The sequence below is a fragment of the Podarcis muralis genome, chromosome 3, assembly GCF_964188315.1.
Source record: "Podarcis muralis chromosome 3, rPodMur119.hap1.1, whole genome shotgun sequence".
Lineage (NCBI taxonomy): Eukaryota > Metazoa > Chordata > Lepidosauria > Squamata > Lacertidae > Podarcis > Podarcis muralis.
In genome coordinates this window covers 113947174-113966391 of record NC_135657.1, presented here as the reverse complement: position 1 = coordinate 113966391, position 19218 = coordinate 113947174, and the positions used below count along the sequence as shown (strand labels likewise).

Genomic DNA, 19218 nt, shown 5'->3' with positions numbered 1-19218 from the left:
CATCAAACATTAAAATTTTCCCTAAACAGGGCTGCCTTCAGATGTCTTCTAAAAGTCAGATAGTTGACATCTGAAGGGAAGGTGCTTGACAGGGAAGGTGCCACTACTGAGAAGGCCCTCTGCCTGGTTGTTGTTGTTGTTGTTGTTTAGTCGTGTCCGACTCTTCGTGACCCCATGGACCAGAGCACGCCAGGCACTCCTGTCTTCCACTGCCTCCCGCAGTTTGGTCAGACTCATGTTTGTAGCTTCGACAACACTGTCCAACCATCTCGTCCTCTGTCGTCCCCTTCTCCTTGTGCCCTTTCCCAACATCAGGGTCTTTTCCAGGGAGTCTTCTCTTCTCATGAGGTGGCCAAAGTATTGGAGCCTCAGCTTCAGGATCTGTCCTTCCAGTGAGCACTCAGGGCTGATTTCCTTAAGAATGGATGCGTTTGATCTTCTTGCAGTCCATGGGACTCTCAAGAGTCTCCTCCACACCAGAATTCAAAAGCATCCATTCTTCGGCGATCAGCCTTCTTTATGGTCCAGCTCTCACTTCCATACATCACTACTGGGAAAACCATGGCTTTAACTATACAGACCTTTGGTTATTGTTGTGAATAAGCTGACTTAGGCTGAAGACAGTATATATAAACCCCTCAAATCTGTCATATTTTTTCCTCAGATGCATAGTTGGGGCGTGTTAGTCGGCTTCTCCATCTCCACTCTCTCCATCCACAAAGGACACAGGCCTGATTTTCATGGATGTGTGCTTCAGGGAATACCACAGCCCCCGCCATGTTGACCAAACCACTCCGTTGTCCAAGGGGCCAGAGTATTTCCCATTTCTGTGATATTGCCCGTTGAGATTTGCTGCATGGCATCTTGCGGAAGTGGAAGGGGGGGGAGAGGTTGTTAAGTGCAAGAGAATAGCCCCAATCCATAAAGCTAAGAAGACTTTATTATGGAAATCTGAAATTAAGAGAATACCTTCTGCTCTTCTAAGCTAAGACCCAATTAAATTTATGATGTACTTTTAAATACTTTGTTGACATGTCAGAAGTCCCCACTCAACTTGTCCTCTTACGTAAAACCCACCATTTCCTCCCATTGTAAGAACTATATAAAATGTGCTTTGTTTTTATATTTGTGCTGGCTCTGCTTGCATTTTCTTGACCAAATGCTCTTCCCATTTATTTTGATCATTATGTGTATATGTCTCCTTTCCTCAAAGGATCTGAAAGTAGCACACATGGTCTCCCATCTCCATTTTGTCCTCACACCAGCTTTGCAAGGTACCGTATTTTTTGCTCTGTAAGACGCACTTTTCCCCTCCTAAAAAGTAAGGGGAAGTGTGTGTGCGTCTTACGGAGTGAATGCAGGCTGCGCAGCTTTCGCTGAAGCCAGGAGAGCAAGAGGGATCGGTGCGCACCAATCCCTCTCGCTCTCCTGGCTTCCCTTCACTGGAGAGGCGTTGCGCAGCTTTCCCTCTCTGCTCAGCGCCCCTTCAGCGAAGCGGGAGGAGAAATGGAAGGGGCTCCATTTCTCCTCCCACTTTGCTGGAGAGGCGCTGAGCAGAGAGGGAGAGAATTTTTTTTCCCTTGTTCTCCTCCTCTAAAACTAGATGCGTCTTATAGAGCGAAAAATACGGTAAATTACGTTTGAGGGATGGTGACTGGTCCGAGGTCATCCCATGATCTCCATGGCTGAGTGAGTGGGGATTTTAATCCTGGCCTCCCTGGTTCTAGCCCAACACTCTTAACCACCATACAACACTGGCATTCTACCAGTTAAGAGAAACATCTATGTTCAAGTTGGCTGGGGAAATAGTGAAAAGTTCAAAGCAGTAGTCACAGACTGACTGGCAATTACTGTATCTATTTATTAATTGCTATTTAGTTAAAGCATGCTGTATTTCCCATAAGATTCATGCAATTGCCGGGAGTTGAACTGGATAGCCCTCACGGTCCCTTCCAACTCTACAAATCTGCAATTCTGTGATTTAAAAGTCTGAAAAGTTGGGTGAGGGCAAGGTGGAAAAGTAACCCAGAGCACTGCTCAGCTTAGTGGAGAAGCAAATGCCATGTTCACACATACACACACACACCCTGTTTTAATGAAGGGTGAAAGCAGTGGGTTTTTTTCTGGTGGTACACATACCCCTAAACATTTTGTGACTCTTAAGTTTGGCCTCGTTGAGGGGCAGTATTTCAATATGAGTAGGAAAATGAGAGTGCCCCTAAACATTTTTTTAGAAGAAAAGCACTGGATGAAAGTATAATTCTTATGTACATGAATAACATTTGTTGACATTTGCATCCCTTTAAGTAGCAGTCATTTTTTCTAAAGATGTTGGCATCTGTAAAGGTTTGTGTGGAGTTATTCATTGTATTGGTCTCTTGTCTTTCCACCTAGAAGCTCAAGTTGGTATAATGGGTCTTCCCCACCTATTACACCCTCACAAACAACCCTGTGAGGTACGTTAGGCTGAAAAGTGATGATTCCATATCTGAGTTGGGGATTTGGACCTGATATAACTCAGTACTGGCTTGCCAGAATTAGTAATACACATATTTATCTCTGACTCTGACAGACCGAGGAGATCCAGAGCAGATGCACAAGAGAGGAAAAACTGCTTAGACGTGGCAGGTCTTCATTTGGGTTTTCAGGGCTACTTAAGTCATCCCTCAACTCACCTGTTAAACCACCAGCCACATCTGTTCTCTTCTGCACAGCTCCCTGTTAGGAACCTGTCATTGTCCCTGTCAGGAGCTGAGAATGGCATCCCATTGAGCGACGCAGACCACTGGCTCTCAAAGTTGCTCCCTCCAGACAAAGCGTCCCCAGCAGTCCCAGAAAAGGTGCCGAAGCCCATCTGGTAATTATTCTGCCGCAGAAACAAATATTATTAGGTGTCAGGTACAGGTAGCCAGTTAACCCAAACTGCGAGTCAGCAGAATTGTTCATCTTTTCACCATGAAAGTCTCAAAGAACCTATCTGTTGTTTGTCCCCTCCATCTGGGATTCGGAGAAAAAGAGGAGACTGTGTTATAATCGCTCCAGCTTTTCTTTTTAAACAAAAAACCTTTTTACACCTCTAATTTCTTAAGTGTTAACGTTCCCATCTCTAAAATGGGCAGATGTTTTCTGCACAACTTTTACGCAGTTAATGCCTTCATGATATAATGCACATCATGGTGTAATGCATATCATATGTGGCTGGATTAATCTTCTGGTTTTACGTGCTCTGCACACACGGCATTTTCCTTTTTTCCAGTTGTGCACAGATTGTGTTGATCTGTGGTTGCTGGATATCATGTTTGTTGACTAGTAACAGGAGACGTGTAAAGCGACCCCTGACCATTAGGTCCAGTCGTGACAGACTCAGGGGTTGCGCGCTCATCTCGCTCTATAGGCTGAGGGAGCCGGCATTTGTCCGCAGACAGCTTCTGGGTCATGTGGCCAGCATGACTAAGCCGCTTCTGGCAAACCAGAGCAGCACACGGAAACACCGTTTACTTTCCCACCAGAGCGGTACCTATTTATCTACTTGCACTTTGACGTGCTTTTGAACTGCTAGGTTGGCAGGAGCAGGGACCGAGCAACGGGAGCTCACCCTGCTGCGGGGATTCGAACCGCCAACCTTCTGATTGGCAAATCCTAGGCTCTGTGGTTTAACCCACAGCGCCACCCGCGTCCCTTTATGAGACATGTAAATACATGCAATAGATGGGTGGGGGTGGGGACATGATAGATGTTGACTTAATAAATAAGACTCTTGCTTTTAGTTTTTAGTTTTTTTAATTCTTTTTATTGATACTCTTGCTTTTAGTTTTCATATGTGTACAAGTTCCCTGATTTGCAGCCAAAACTGAGTGATGCTTTCTTAAAATCTTCTGGTTCTTATATCCACGAGATCTTTAACTTAAATATGCATATTCTCCCCCAGCCTCTATCCTGCTCACCAGCAACTTACGTGCATTTAAGCATTTAGCTCTACGCACTTAACAAATAAAATAAATTTCAGAAAGGGGCCAGGCATACTAGAAAAAAAGACTCTGGCAATCCCACCAGCCATTGAACCCAATGTGTTTTGACTGTATGCAATTTTGGCTTTAGGTTTGATCCCTAGATTGTAAACCCCACATGAGTTGCGGGCTTACTGTCCACATGATAAATGTATTTAATCCTCCAATGACTCACACTCTCATTCTTGATCTGGAAATTATCATAAATTGCATATCGTCTCTTCCCATTCCAGTCCATCAGGTCAATTTTCAATGATTTTTCTCCTGCAACATAAACAGTGTCATGATGAACTCCCTTGGGTCCAACACACAGTAAAAGGTAAAGGGACCCCTGACCGTTAGGTCCAGTTGTGGACGACTCTGGGCTTGCGGCACTCATCTCGCTTTATTGACCGAGGGAGCCAGCGTACAGCTTCCAGGTCATGTGGCCAGCATGACTAAGCCGCTTCTGGCGAACCAGAGCAGCGCATGGAAACGCCGTTTACCTTCCCGCCGGAGCAGTACCTATTCATCTACTTGCACTTTGACGTGCTTTTGAACTGCTAGGTTGGCAGGAGCAGGGACCGAGCAACAGGAGCTCACCCCGTCACAGGGATTCGAACCGCTGACCTTCTGATCAGCAGGTCCTAGGCTCTGTGGTTTAGACCACAGCACCACCCGCGTCCCTGGTCCAACACACAGTCTTGCGAATGAAATGCAAGGATTTATTGGTGCCTTCAGACTATATGCATGTCACATCACTGTAACCAAATTATATGCAGAGAGAAAACAGTGTGTTGGGTGCACCGTAATCAGGAAAACAGTCCAAGGAGAAGGCATTAAGAACCCCTCTTGCCCCATCCCATGCTTCAAAATAAAATTGGAGCCCACATGGCTGCACTAAAACTTTTTTGTTTGTTTTAAAGCCAACAAGAGACACTAAACGTACCTCTAGCGTCACATCTAGCTCAAATGCAATCTTTTGGGCTCTATCAAGATGGAAGAAAGCAGTGAAGAGATTGGAAGATATTCCTCTCTTCAATGGCTGATAGGGGAAGTTAGCTTATTAGGGCTGAAATTACTTCATAGAGATGAATCTAGACAGAACGAGGATCCTTACCTTCAAGTAGTAGATCATGTATTTTATCATTACCCAGCCAATACTCATCACCCTTGCTCTGAAACTGTCCAAACCCTTCTTTGTAATCATCCCAATTTCTGCAAGGAGGAGAGACACACATGTCATGGTTGGCTATTCAGCTGTATCTGAGGGGTTCCAGGTTGGCTATCTAATGTGCTTTTCCAAAGCGTTACAAGGCATTAAGAGGCAACAAATTGACTTTGGTTCAACTCAAAACATTTGCACATACCTGTACGCAGTGCTTTTCCCCCTAGAAAAATAGGTGCTGGCACTCACCGCGAAGTTGTTACTTCCTGTATGACCTAACTGTATGACACTGCCTGTATGACCTAACATGGCGCACCATCCAATTTTGTAGGTCATGGTCTCCCCTGTTCTCAGCAATAAGGAAATTGTTACATGACAGATAAGTGCTGGAGGTGCAAAGAGGTGGACGGAACGTTCTTTCACATGTGGTGGACTTGTAAAAGGGTAAAAGAGTATTGGGAAATAATCCATAATGAATTGAAAAAAATGTTTAAAAGTACTTTTCCAAAAAAACACCACATAGTCCTTTTTGTTGGAAATAATTCAGACTGAAATTCCCAGGTGTAAAAAAAATGTTATTTATGTATGCTCCTACTGCGGCCCGTGTTTTGTTAGCCCCAAAATGGAAAACGAGCGAGGTCCCAACCAAAGAAGAATGGCAACTTAAGTTGACAGAATATGCCCAGCTTGCAGACTTAACATAAAATAAGAGAACAAAAAGAACATAGGTTGGAATATATGGGAAACAACCGTGTGCACCTGAAAACGTTGGCAGCTTTAAGATAATTTCAACCATGTAAATAAGTTTTGATGGATGCAATAATGGAATACTGAATGATTTAGTTTTTGTAAAATATGCAGGGATTTATGATATGCAAAATGTACCATGGAAAGAGAAGAAGGGAAGTCATGGATATTTTAAGGATGTTTAAATGAGTATTTTAAATTGTAAAACAGAAAATTTAATAAAAATTATTTAAAAAAGGAAACCATTATGTGTGCTGTTAACTGCACTCAGCGACACACCTGTAGAAATTCTCTTTTCCGTTTCTGCGCCGTTGGATCACAGTCCACCCTCCTCCGTCTGACATGTCACAGAAGGCAAGGAAAGGTTCTCTGTCTGCTCTGGGCTTAATTCGGTAGTATCCACTCTCCGTCTTTCCGCTGTTAAATACCATTGCACAATCTAAGCAAAGCAATGCAAGATGGAGAGATAGGATGGCAACAAATTTAGTGCTGAAAACACGCAAACGCAGGAAGGGGACTGGCCATAAAGAGCATGTCTATCTCAAAGATTCCTATCCATTCTTAAGGAAATCAGCCCTGAGTGCTCACTAGAAGGACAGATCCTGAAGCTGAGGCTCCAATACTTTGGCCACCTCAAGAGAAGAGAAGACTCCCTGGGAAAGACCCTGATGCTGGGAAAGATGGAGGGCGCAAGGAGAAGGGGACGACAGAGGACGAGATGGTTGGACAGTGTTCGCGAAGCTACAAACAGGAGTTTGACCAAACTGTGGGAGGCAGTGGAAGACAGGAGTGCCTGGCATTCTCTGGTCCATGGGGTCACGAAGAGTCGGACATGACTAAATGACTAAACAACAACAATCTCAAAGATTAAAGAAACACTCAAGCCTTTCAGAAGAACAGACCTTGCCACAGATTTTATCTACCTTGGTTATAGACTAAGAGACTTCCACTCGTCGAGGGCAAAAGCATGTCCAGCTGTGTGGTCCTCATGGCAGAGAAAACCTTGCTCTTTTGCCTGTGGTAGTTGTTCCCCAGGAGGTCTTTCAGCTGCAGTGCATATAGCTGGGATAAATCTTGGAGTGTTTTTAGCTTCTGCTGTAGTTTGCCGTTTTCTGCCAGGCAGTCATCCCTTTCCTGAAAGGGAGAAGGAAATTGCCATTCCCTTTTATGCAACTACAGTCAGGGTAAGTTGGAAGGTATTGTAGACCTGAACTACTTTCAGACCTTTCCCATTGGTTGAGTCTGTGTTGCTCCCAGGAGGGAGGGAGGAGCCAAACAGACACCGAGGTTGGTTCAGAGAAAGAGTTTTTTATTTCTGCTTTCCGGAGCAGCAGAAAGGCACTGCGTGATTGGTCCCAGCAAGCACACTAAAGAGCAGAAGCATACAACCTATATTCCCCTAGGTCCCTCTTTCCCCCTCCCCAGGAATCCAGCCTCATGAGTTTGTGCATGTAAGTTTGCATCCTTGAGCATGCATGAGTAGAAACTGTTTCTGTACTCTTATCTGGCACTCCTGACGCCATTCCCCGGGTCTGTGCGTCAGCTCGGTCAGGATAGTTACAACCGGTAAGATAAGTTGGATGCGCCATCCCGTCTCTACTTGGGACTGACAAGGCCATCTATTACACCTTCATGGACTGATAAAGGAGAAGGCTTTGTTTATTCAGCTGGTTTGTGTTATACAGCTCAAGCTAATGCATTTTAGCTAATGAATCCTTAAAGAAAGAATTTGGGAAGTTTGGGGCCTAGTAGTTGGGGTGACTACACAGTCAGGTTTGGGTAACCTGTCCCTTCAGTATTGGTTGTTGTCAGTGCCAGATTTACGTATAAGCTAAACAAGTTATAGCTTAGGGCCCCACTTTCTTGGGGGGGGGGGCAAAAAATTTAATGGGAAAATGCGATGTATATTTCCAAAATATAAAAAAACAAAACAAATAAAACCTACATACAGGAACAGTGTTTTGTGTTGTGTAGGCTCCTATGATGTAAGTCATGGGCCCCACCTGCTAGCCTGCTCCCTAAAATATCACTGGTTTGCTGCTTTCTATATATTGGGTGCCTACATTCTGCGTAGGTGGCGTGGGTGGCGCTGTGGGTAAAAGCCTCAGCGCCTAGGGCTTGCCGATCGAAAGGTCGGCAGTTCGAATCCCCGCGGCGGGGTGCGCTCCCGCTGCTCGGTCCCAGCGCCTGCCAACCTAGCAGTTTGAAAGCACCCCCGGGTGCAAGTAGATAAATAGGGACTGCTTACTGGCGGGAAGGTAAACGGCGTTTCCGTGTGCTGCGCTGGCTTGCCAGAGCAGCGATGTCACGCTGGCCACGTGACCTGGAAGTGTCTCCGGACAGCGCTGGCCCCCGGCCTCTTGAGTGAGATGGGCGCACAACCCTAGAGTCTGTCAAGACTGGCCCGTACGGGCAGGGGTACCTTTACCTTTTTACATTCTGCGTGGACTGGTTACATGGCAACATGTGCAAATGGCTTTAGATACCTATTAGGTCCATAAATTACCATATAGCATATAGTCAACACAAAAAACAGCGACAATTTGTTGTTGACAAAGGACAGCTGGACATATAAAGGGCCCCGTTACCTTCAGTAGCTTAGGGCCTCATCAAACCTAAATCTGCCCCTGCTTGTTGTGTTCTATAGTTTCCCCCGTATATTTCTCAGGGTGGTTGTGGTGGGGGAGATTTCTCAGGGTTGTCCTCCTTATAGGGAGAAAGTTTGCAGTCCAAATTTCACTGCACAACACAAGGTCCAGGGTGCTGGGTTTATACCAGTAGCAACACCTTGAACAAACAGGCAACCAGTGTGACTCTCCAAGGATCTGCCATATACGACCTTGCCTTAAAATTAAAAGCCTGGCAGCTGTATTTTACACCATCTGCAGCTTCTACACTGTCTACAAGGGTATCCCTGCATAGATAGCATTGTAATACTACAGTCATGAGGTTAATACAGGTGTGGATAACTGTGGCCAGGCTATTCACGTCCAGGAGTGGCTGTAGCTGGTGAACTAGCCAGAAAAAAAAGATATGAACCCAACGGCTGTAAATGTTGTCGTGAAGAGTGGCAAGTTCACAGTGTTTATTTAGGATTTGCTTTGATTTTGGCCTTATCTTCGCTCGCTGCTGTGTCTTACCACTCCTTTGTAGATTTTAAAAGTGTTGATCCGACAAGTTTTGTACGACTTTTTTCTGGATGCTGCCTTGCGATGGATTTTGTCTTGGAAGGTGCAAAATCAACATTCTAATAAGTAAAAAAATAAACATACCAGAAGCCGAGGTGCAGGAGAACAAAAGGGTTTCAGGAGTAGCAGCAGCAGCAGCCACCGAATCATCATCGCATTCATTTTATAGAGCTGGAGGGGGAAATGGCATCTTGTTTTAGGCTATGACAATCATGTGTCGTCTATCCCTTCCCTATTGCCATTACAGTGGTACCTCGGGTTAAGTACTTAATTGGTTCCAGATGTCCGTTCTTAACCTGAAACTGTTCTTAACCTGAAGCACCACTTTAGCTAATGGGGCCGCCTGCTGCCGCAGTGCAATTTCTGTTCTCATCCTGAAGCAAAGTTCTTAACCCGAGGTACTATTTCTGGGTTAGCGGAGTCTGTAACCTGAAGCGTATCTAACGCAATGTACCACTGTATACTTTTTTTCTGAAGCAACACGCGAACTGAAACACAGCTATCCTTCAAAATGCACACCTACCCAAATTTTGTGTTGGAATTCCCAAAGCAATGTTTACAAAAACAGGTATAATAGAGGTATTAGTGAAAATAACAGTTAAGAAATGCATTATATTATGGGAAATTGCTTGCAAAAAGGAGTATGTTAAGTAAAAAGTGTATACTGTTCAAAACTGACAAAAATGCAAATGGTTTTCACGAGGATTTTTCTTTGTTTAAAAAAGTAAACGGCTGCAATATGTGGAGAGTTGAATTTAAGACTGCCAAAAAAACAAAACAAAACAAAAACCCTGAGAAACCAAAATTAACAAATCATTGCATCCCTACCTGGGACTAAGCCCAATTGAATTCAATACGACCTGCTTCTGTTTAGACTTACTTCACTTAGGCTGCAAATTCTAAGTACTGTATTTTTTGCTCCATAAGACTCACTTTTTTCCTCCTAAAAAGTAAGGGGATATGTGTGTGCATCTTATGGAGCGAATGCAGGCTGCACAGCTATCCTAGAAGCCAGAAGAGCAAGAGGGATTGCTGCTTTCACTGCGCAGCGATCCCTCTTGCTCTTCTGGCTTCTGAGATTCAGAATATGTCTTTTCTTGTTTTCCTCCTCCAAAAATTAGGTGCGTCTTGTGGTCTGGTGTGTCCTATAGAGCGAAAAATACGGTATCTAACACTTGATTGCAAATGTGTGTGTCCTATGCACACTACATTTTTGGGTGCACAGCAAAAGTAAAGTGGGAGCTAGCCCTACAAGGACGGAGGTGAAAGTGAAGGCAACAAGGAGAGAGTGAAGGAAGTTCTTTCTGTTGTAAAGGAAAAAACACAGTTGTCACAACAAACTAAGAACATTTTGTTCTTTTTGAAAGGGCCCCTGAGATTCTGGAAACCCTGGACTGAGCATCTGCCAAATACACTCCCTCTTCTAGGAATAGACAAGCCTCAGTCTATTGCTAGTTCCTTTCAACTATTTTATAATAACGGCTAATTTGTATTAGTTCAGGAATGAGGACACTAATTCCTCTGGCTGCAAAGTGGGTTAATAAAATATGTCCCCCCCCCCCCCATTAAAAAGTTTTAATCAAAAGTCCTAGTCACATGGGCGTGCCTGGAGGGGGGCAGGCTGGCAGTTGCCGCTCCCCAAGATCCACAAAATTAGAAAAAAGCATTTAAAGTACTCAATTAACTGAGATTCCCTCCCCCCCCCGAAGTCTGCCCCCCCCCCAAAGCTCAACAACTTTGGCTGTCCCTCCCCGCTTACAAAAATCCTGGCTACACGCATGCCTCATCAGCTCAGGGGGTTAAAAGCTTAAGAAAAACAGCAATTTCACTGACCTCAGAACCGAGTGTGAAGTTAAAAGGACACTCTTCTCTGGATTCCGCTGAAAAAAATAGGTCTAGAAGGTTGGAAATAGTAAAATATGGAAGGAGCAGCCTGCTATCTGGTATGAGTTTAAGAACAAAACATGAGACGGTAGTTTTCAATGAATTAAAATAATGTGAAAAGGAAATCAAGCAAGATGTAAATTAAACCAATTTGGATTTAGGGAATGTATCTTAATTTAGAGATTAGAGGAGTTTGGCAATAACGCAAGGTGTCCAGGGAGAACATAAAATCTTCTTTTGTAAACAATTATCACAGATGTTTTAGATATGGAGCATCCTGATTGACTTAAACCAGAGTCCTAGACTAAGTAATTCTGATGGATGCATGCGGAAGATATCAAACTAGAGATCCCAGTATTCTTACTCCAACACCTTAATGCCAACGGCACTGGAACTCTGGTTCCACTAGGAAATCTCACAGGTTTAGTCTTATGCTCCCAGAGTACCACCAGAATATTGCAGTACCAGCCTATCTCAGCAGTCAACTGACTTCAAGGGCCAATGCCTGTGAACCAGAGCCTAAAAAGCCTTAGGCTCAGAGCTTGCTCCTCTTTGTGAACCACATATCTCTGGAGAAGGGAGGCTGTTAAACTCCTCTTTGTAAGGGCAGTGATTTTCCCAATTTGCTCTGAGAGCCTTTTTTTTGCTAAAGGGGAAGGGCATAAACGCCCTAAATCAGGCATAGGCAAACTCGGCCCTCCAGATGTTTTGGGACTACAACTCCCATCATCCCTGATCACTGGTCCTGCTAGCTAGGGATGATGGGAGTTGTAGTCCAAAAACATCTGCAGGGCCGGATTTGCCTATGCCTGCCTTAAATAAATAAAGCACTGGCCCCTCCAGATGTCCTTTTTGTTGTGCATTCATGAGGACTTGTTGTGATGGTCTGCTTTTAATACTGCTTGTGATTGCAAACTGTTGGGCTGGCCACACAGCTCCATTCCTCATTGGTACATGTCCCATAGCTTCCTGCACAAATCCTGTAAATTTCCGTACCATAGATATTCCACACACAAACCCCCCCCCCCCTTATATAAGGGTCTGGTGACTTCTGTTTCAGTGTATCTGAAGAAGTGTGCATGCAAACGAAAGCTTATACAGTGGTACCTCGGGTTACATGTGCTTCAGGTTACAGACGTTTCAGGTTACAGACTCCGCTAACCCAGAAATATTACCTCAGGTTAAGAACTTTGCTTCATGATGAGAACAGAAATTGTGCTCCGGTGGCACAGCAGCAGTGGGAGGCCCCATTAGCTAAAGGGGTGCTTCAGGTTAAGAACAGTTTCAGGTTAAGAACAGACCTCTGGAACGAATTAAGTACTTAACCCGAGGTGCTACTGTACAAGAACAAACCTAGTTGGTCTCTAAGATGCTACTGGACATTTTTATTTTTTATATATATATTTTGACTGCGTCAGACTACCTACCTGAATCTACACCACACATGCTTTTGTTGCACTATAGCAACCTTTTTCAGCTGTGGGCCGGTCCACCATCCCTCAGACCATGTGGTGGACCGGACTATATATTGGGGGGGGGGGGCATGAACGAATACCTATGCCCCACAAATAACCCAGAGATGCATTTTAAATAAAAGGACACTTTCTACTCATGTAAAAACATGCTGATTCCTGGACTGTCCGCGGGCTGGATTTAGAAGGCAATTGGGCCTTAGTTTGCCTACCCATGCACTATAGCAAGAATGTGAAAGCACAGGGGAAGCATCACAGAACAATGAATAAAGCAGAACAGTGCATGGTTGGTTCTGTATAAATCCACCACTAAATCACTAACATAGTGTCAATTTCATGTTCCAAAAATATGTCGGGGAGGAACCCACTCGTCTGAAGGGTCTCATAAATAATGTCAGTGCAGCACCATAACAGAGGGAGCCACATTTAACAAGTGTTTGCCATTACGTGAAGCTTAACAAGATTTAAGGCAATAAACCTTGGCTGGGATGGAAGTTGTGGAAGGGAGGGGGTTGCAATGGGAGAATTAACAGGTGATGGAAAGGTAAAATACCTGTCTGCTGCTTCTCTGCTACAGATTACGTCCTTCTCGCCTGTCGCTGCTTTAGCTCTCTTCAGTAGAAATCAAGAGCTGCCAGAGCTGGGTCTGCTGCCGACCGTATAGTTTGGTCCTCAAGGATAGCTGCAAGAGGGATACATGTTGAATCAGAGAATTGTAGATTTGGAAGGGACCTCGAGGGTCATCTAGTCAAATCCCCTGCAATGCTGGAACTTCAACACACAGTACCCCACCCAACTTGAAAATGGACCAGGCCCTACTTAGCTTTGCAAACGAGCTAGCAGTTTTAGGAGAACTTGCACCCCGGTTTCCTAATACAGTGGTACCTCAGGTTACATACGCTTCAGGTTACAGACTCTGCTAACCCAGAAATAGTACCTCGGGTTAAGAACTTTGCTGCAGGATGAGAACAGAAATCGTGCTCCGGTGGCACAGCAGCAGCGGGAGACCCCATTAGCTAAAGTGGTGCTTCAGGTTAAGAACAGTTTCAGGTTAAGAACGGACCTCCGGAACGAATTAAGTACTTAACCCGAGGTACCACTGTAGTGACGACAACAACAAAAATGCAGGGGAAAAAATCAGGAAAGCTTCAGGTTTGTGTTTCCCCCATCACTTCCATTAATGTCTAAAGAATGCGATCATTAAAGAGCTAAAACTAACACTGAATTGTTGCAGGGGTGTGTGTGTGTGTGTGTGTGTGTGTGTGTGTGTGTGTGTGTGTGTGTGTGTGTAAAATGCAGCAGAAGGCTTTAAGTGAAAAATATAAACTTACCTCATTCGTTATAGTCGGATGCATCAAAGCACCCGATAGTCTGGATCTGCATGACAAGAATTTTGCTTTCTAAGCCTCAGTAGAGACAGCAACTTTAAAAATGTAACTGCAGAAAAATATATCCCTAAGAAAACAACCCCAAATGTCTTGAAAGACCTACAAAGGAACACTTGGAGCTCCCTCTGCTGACTGTAAAGTACTTTAAGAATCCAAACCACTCTTATTTTCTGAATCCTTGAGTTGAAATGTTAGGAAGGAAGATTATTTATTTGATGATGACAACAGAAAAGTAATTTAAAATACTGATATGGCACAGATTTCTTGAGTAAAATTTCCCTTACTGTGAAAATGACAGAGAGTTGCATCGTTGCAGCACTGAAAAAGGTACTATGATGCATATATGGTGGAAACAATATACAGTGGTACCTCGGGTTACATACGCTTCAGGTTACATACGCTTCAGGTTACAGACTCTGCTAACCGAGAAATAGTGCTTCAGGTTAAGAACTTTGCTTCAGGTTGAGAACAGAAATTGTGCTCTGACGGCGCAGTGGCAGGCCCCATTAGCTAAAGTGGTCTTCAGGTTAAGAACAGTTTCAGGTTAAATACGGACCTCCAGAACGAATTAAGTACTTAACCCAAGGTACCACTGTACAATGAAATGAAAAAAAATGTTCAGATATTCATTTAGGAAAACATCAGAAGGTTTTCTATTGGGAATAGTACCAGGAAATCTAAAGGAAGAAGACAAGACATTATATTTATACGCAACAGTAGCCACAAGGCTATTGATTGCGAAAAATTGGAAAAGTGGTATTATACAGACAAAAACAGAGTGGCTTGCCAAATTATTGGAGTATTACAATATATCCAAAACAATGGGAGAAATTGAAAGGATCTCAAAAGAGAAGATAGACAAGGACTGGAAGGTGTTTAAAGGATACCTGCAAAATTATATTGAAAAATCAGAACTCCTATTAGAATAAACAAGTTCTGTTAGAAATACTGAAATACTAAATAAGATGGATAACAATGTGTAACAGAAAAAAGAAGCAGAAAATTGGTTTAAAAGTATGTGAAAGAAAGTAATAGAAGTGGAAAGAAATTGCAATTGAGTAGATTGGAAGTCTAACACAAGGGTGGGGTGAGGGGTGAGGGATGGTGGTGGGAAAACGAAGTATCTGTGGGACTGAGTGTGGGTATGTATGAACATTTTTAAGGATTGTATGAAATGTATGTTTGTATATTCGTAACATGTATGGATTAATGTTGAATTATTTTAATAATAATTTTTTTAAAAAATTAAAAAAAGAAAATGACAGAGAGAACTGCTTCAAAGCAAATAGGGAAATGCTAATATCATTTGACTCATCGTGGCTAATACACAAAGCCGCTGATAATGCACACCCAAAATCTGATCGGAGAAATTGTGTGTGGGGGGGTGGGGAACAAACACAAATGACTGAGTACTTAAGAGCATCTTTCCATACCCTCCAACCTTTCTCCAATGAAAATCGGGACATCTCAAGGAAAAACGGGACATCCCTTTCTGGGAAATGATATATAATGAAATAAAAAAGGTATTTAAATATACCTTCTTGAAGAAACCAGAGGCCTTTCTCCTGGGTATGGTCGGCCAATTGGTGCCAAAGAAGGATAGAACATTTTTCATGTATGCTACAACAGCAGCAAGAATACTTATTGCAAAGTATTGGAAGACAGAAGAACTACACACCGTGGAAGAATGGCAGAAGTTATAGACTATATGGGACTGGCAGAGATGACCGGCAGAATCCGAGACCAGGGGAAAGAGACGGCGGAAGAAGACTGGAAGAAATTTAAAGACTATCTTAAGAAATATTGTAAAATTGTTGAATGTTAAGACGATGTTGATTTTGAAATTAAGGGGTTGCTAGCTGTTATCTTTATGTGAATATGAAAAGTAAGCTTAAAAATCTATCAGAAATTAGGGAAGGATTTGTTGAAGAGACTTAATTAGAGAATGGAATACAGTAAGGAGAGGTACGAGGAGGTCGGGAAAGTAAGTTTCATGAACATAAGGGAATGAAGTTATACATGTGGTTTTTTGCTTTTTGGTATGTATTTTTGTTTTTCTTTTCTGTGTTTTTTGTGATTTTTATGTTTTATAATATTTGTGAAAAAGCCAATAAATATCTTTTTTTTTAAAAAAAAAAAAAAAGGAAAAACGGGACATCCCGGGATCAAATCAGAAACCAGGACAGCTTCTGCAAATCCAAGACTGCCCCTGGAAAATAGGGACACTTGGAGGGTCTGTTTTCCTACACAGTAGTAACTGAGGCTCCCAGCCTGTGTGTGTGTGTTTATGCAAATATTCATGAGGTGTGTGTGCCAAACTGGGTCTTTGGCCCAGGTAAAAGAAAGCCTATTTTTGCCCCTGGTTCCACCAATTCTGGTTTTGCCATGCCTGCTGAGTTTTAAAAGGGGCGACGCTGAGACTAAAGAGGAGGAAGCTGTCAGGCAGTAAATACATAAGTAAAAAGCCAGGCAGGTGGAGGTTGGCTGAGACAAGACGTCTTGAGCATGCAGTATTACAATAAACCTGGCCCAACTGCACTGGCTGCCAATCAGGTTTCCAGGCCCAATTCAAAGTGCTGGTTTTGACCTATAAAGCCTTAAGCAGCTCAGGATCGCAATACCTCAAACGTCTGGGTTGTGTATACAGTGGTACCTCAGGTTGAGAACTTAATTCGTTCCGGAGGTCCGTTCTTAACCTGAGGTACCGCTTTAGCTAATGGGGCCTCCCGCTGCCGCCACGCAATTTCTGTTCTCATCCTGCAGCAAAGTTCTTAACCCAAGGTACTATTTCTGGGTTAGCGGAGTATGTAACCTGAAGCGTATGTAACCCGAGGTACCACTGTATGTGCAAGCAAACCATCCATCATAAAGACACTCCAGTCTTGTCTTAACCGTGCCTCTTTTCCAAAAGGAAACAGACGCTGGATAAGCGCACCTGGAACCCTGGGAATCTGGCATCACTCAGAGACTGAATTGGCGTGTCAAAACAATGGCAACTGCAGACAACCAGGGTTTCCCTAATACTGGCTTTCCAGCTGTTTTTGGACTCCAATCCCCATCATCCCTGACCGCTGGTCCTGCTAGCTAGGGATGATGGGAGTCGTAGTCCAACAGCAGCTGGAGACCCAAGCTTGAGAAAGCCTGACCTACAAGGCCGCAGGCTTTGCTCCAGGCGACCAGGAGGCCTGGCCCTTTGGCAATGCGGACGCGGCCTTATCGCGCGCCAAGGAGCAGCAACAGCAGCAGCAGCAGCAGCTCCGGGATAATGGTGGCCTCTCGGTGGCCCTGGCAACGGCGTTCCAGGGCCAGGCAGGCTGGAACCAGGCGCGGTTGACTGCGCCCCCCCCCGCCGGCTGACCGGACGCGCCGCCGCCCCCCCGGCCCCATAAATCAGGCGCGAATCTGGATCAGGTGGAGGCTCCGCCAGGCCGGCATGAAGCTGCGCTTGGCAACGCCCGGCTCTCCCCGCCGCCGCCGCCGGCCGCTCGGCGGGTTTCCTCTAGCCTTGAGGCGGAGTGCAGGGAGCTTTTAGCGCGGCGCCGGAGAGACTCGCGGGAGGCGAGAGGTGAGGCGGCCTCTCCAAACGCGCGGCGCTCTTTGCGCCTCGGTTTTGGGGGAGATCCGAGGGATTCCTCCCCGGCGGCTGAAAGAGGGGCTTTTGTCCCCCCGCGCTTTCTTTTCTCCCGGTTCTAGGTCACTCGACCCACAATAGGACGCCTTTAGTCTCCTTGCCAAACGCGCTCGGGCAACTTTTCAGGCGTGCGTAAAAACGGGGAAAGCTTTTTCTCTCGCTTCCCTCCCCCCCGTCCCATTTCCTTCTCCCTCCCAGTGGCGTAGCGTGGGGGTGCAGGGGGGGCCGGCTGCACCGGGCGCAACATCGGGGGGGGGGGGGCTCGCACTCGCAGCTCTCTGCCCCTAGGGCAGAGGGGGCGCAAATTACTTGCCTTGCCCCGGGTGCGGACAACCCACGCTACGCCACTGCTCCCTCCACCTCCTATGGTGCTCTCCAACCACCTACCTGCTTGTCACGAGTTTCGACCCCCCCTTCCCCTTGGAAGGGTTTCATTTTTGGAGCTGAGCTTGTCCCCTGCAGAGGTAAATGACTTATTGCTCTGCTTCGACCCGGGGGAGGTGGGATGGGAAAGCAAACCAAACCTGCGTTAACTAGGCAGAGGCAGAATTGACCAGGTGGGGGGAGAAGCCCCTGTCGTGACTTTCAGGCGTTTGGAAGCACGGACACAGCCCACCCAAAAAAAAAAAACACATTGTGAAAATGATCCCTTCGCGAGGGCAAGGAGTAATCGGGGTGGAGATGGGCCGAAAGTCCCAATGAAATGATTTCTTGAAGGGGGAGGATATACGAATAAAGGGCTGGTTCTCACAGGGACGTGGGTAGGAGAAGGACGCCCCCAAAGGTTGCAGTTTTCCCTCTGTCCTGAGTGGGTTTTAGGGGAGCCTTGACAAAGCCAACGTTGGCATGGAAAGAGGAGGCTTAACTTGGGTCTGTGTTCATGTGCAAAATCTATCGCCATTGTAATTAAGGGGGGGGGGAGGTGAAACTCCCCTAAAAAGGTTTGAACTACTACAGCCACCTGTATGCAAGTCAGTGCCAACATCGCAAGCTTCTCTGGTGCAATTCGGTGCTTTGTTTAAACAAGGGAGGAGGTTGGAAGGGCGGTGAGCATAGCCTCTGGTCTGAAATATTAAGAGTGAAAGGCGCTGTAAGATTGTTGTAAAAGCCAGTAGTCTTCAATTAGACATGGGACCCACGTTTAACCCAAGTGTGCAGTTGAAGGCTCATTTTTTTAAAAGAACAACAACAACAAATCAAATACAGTGGTGCCCCGCAAGACGAATGCCTCGCAAGACGAAAAACCCGCTAGACGAAAGGGTTTTCCGTTTTCCGTTGCGCTTTGCAAGACGAATTTCCCTATGGGCTTGCTTCGCAAGACGAAAACATCTTGCGATTTTTTTCGCTCCCCCCCCCCTTTTCTAAGCCGCTAATAGGGTTGCTTCGCAAGACAAAAAAACCGCTAGACAAAGAGACTCGCGGAACGCATTATTTTCGTCTTGCGAGGCACCACTGTATTTGTACGCTGTTGCAACCCACCTTGGATCGGGCTGTGACCTAGTAGTGGTCCCACACCCACCAGTTGAAGACCCAGTTCATGTCAGCTTATTCTCTCAGCACCTCCTGCCTACCTGCTATAGGGATAAGACGGTTCCGTATACTGCAGGGATTCTTGAAAATGTGGGGAGAGAAGCAGTGGTGGTTGTAAGCTACTCTTTCAGCTTTAGACATACCCAGGGCTGCAATACTTTCCAAAGGTTGTTGTAAAACACTTGGAGCCTGACCTGCAGTATTCAGTGTCCACTACATTGCAG

The 19218-nt window shown here is 45.1% G+C and overlaps 2 protein-coding genes across 8 annotated transcripts in view; one reads left to right on the top strand and one right to left on the bottom strand.

The window, feature by feature from the left end:
- Positions 1-325: 325 nt before the first annotated feature.
- On the bottom strand, positions 326-17951 carry LOC114593609 (fibrinogen-like protein 1). 3 transcript variants are annotated; one of them, XM_028722114.2, is made up of 9 exons: positions 17852-17951; positions 12999-13127; positions 9174-9260; positions 6825-7035; positions 6181-6340; positions 5107-5204; positions 4183-4271; positions 2676-2866; positions 326-863 (listed from the first exon to the last, which is right to left on the bottom strand). In XM_028722114.2, exons 3-9 carry the CDS (start codon positions 9249-9251, stop codon positions 683-685), a joined length of 1008 nt encoding a protein of 335 aa, XP_028577947.2. In that variant the 5' UTR covers positions 9252-9260; positions 12999-13127; positions 17852-17951; the 3' UTR covers positions 326-682. The 3 variants fall into 3 exon arrangements, with proteins under 3 accessions (XP_028577947.2, XP_028577946.2, XP_028577948.2); XM_028722113.2 differs by lacking the exon at positions 17852-17951 and adding an exon at positions 13777-13905; XM_028722115.2 differs by lacking the exons at positions 12999-13127; positions 17852-17951 and adding an exon at positions 10923-10966.
- LOC114593607 (phosphatidylinositol 3,4,5-trisphosphate 3-phosphatase TPTE2-like) overlaps positions 17124-19218 on the top strand; it is a 28826-nt gene continuing 26731 nt past the window's right edge. For 2 of the 5 annotated variants that reach the window (XM_028722109.2, XM_028722108.2), the window contains exon 1: positions 17124-17398. The gene's annotated coding sequence lies outside the window, so the exon portion shown is untranslated. Of the gene's footprint in view, positions 17399-17823; positions 17929-19218 lie in introns of those variants that run through there. The other 3 variants (XM_028722107.2, XM_028722110.2, XM_028722106.2) reach the window with 3 other exon arrangements.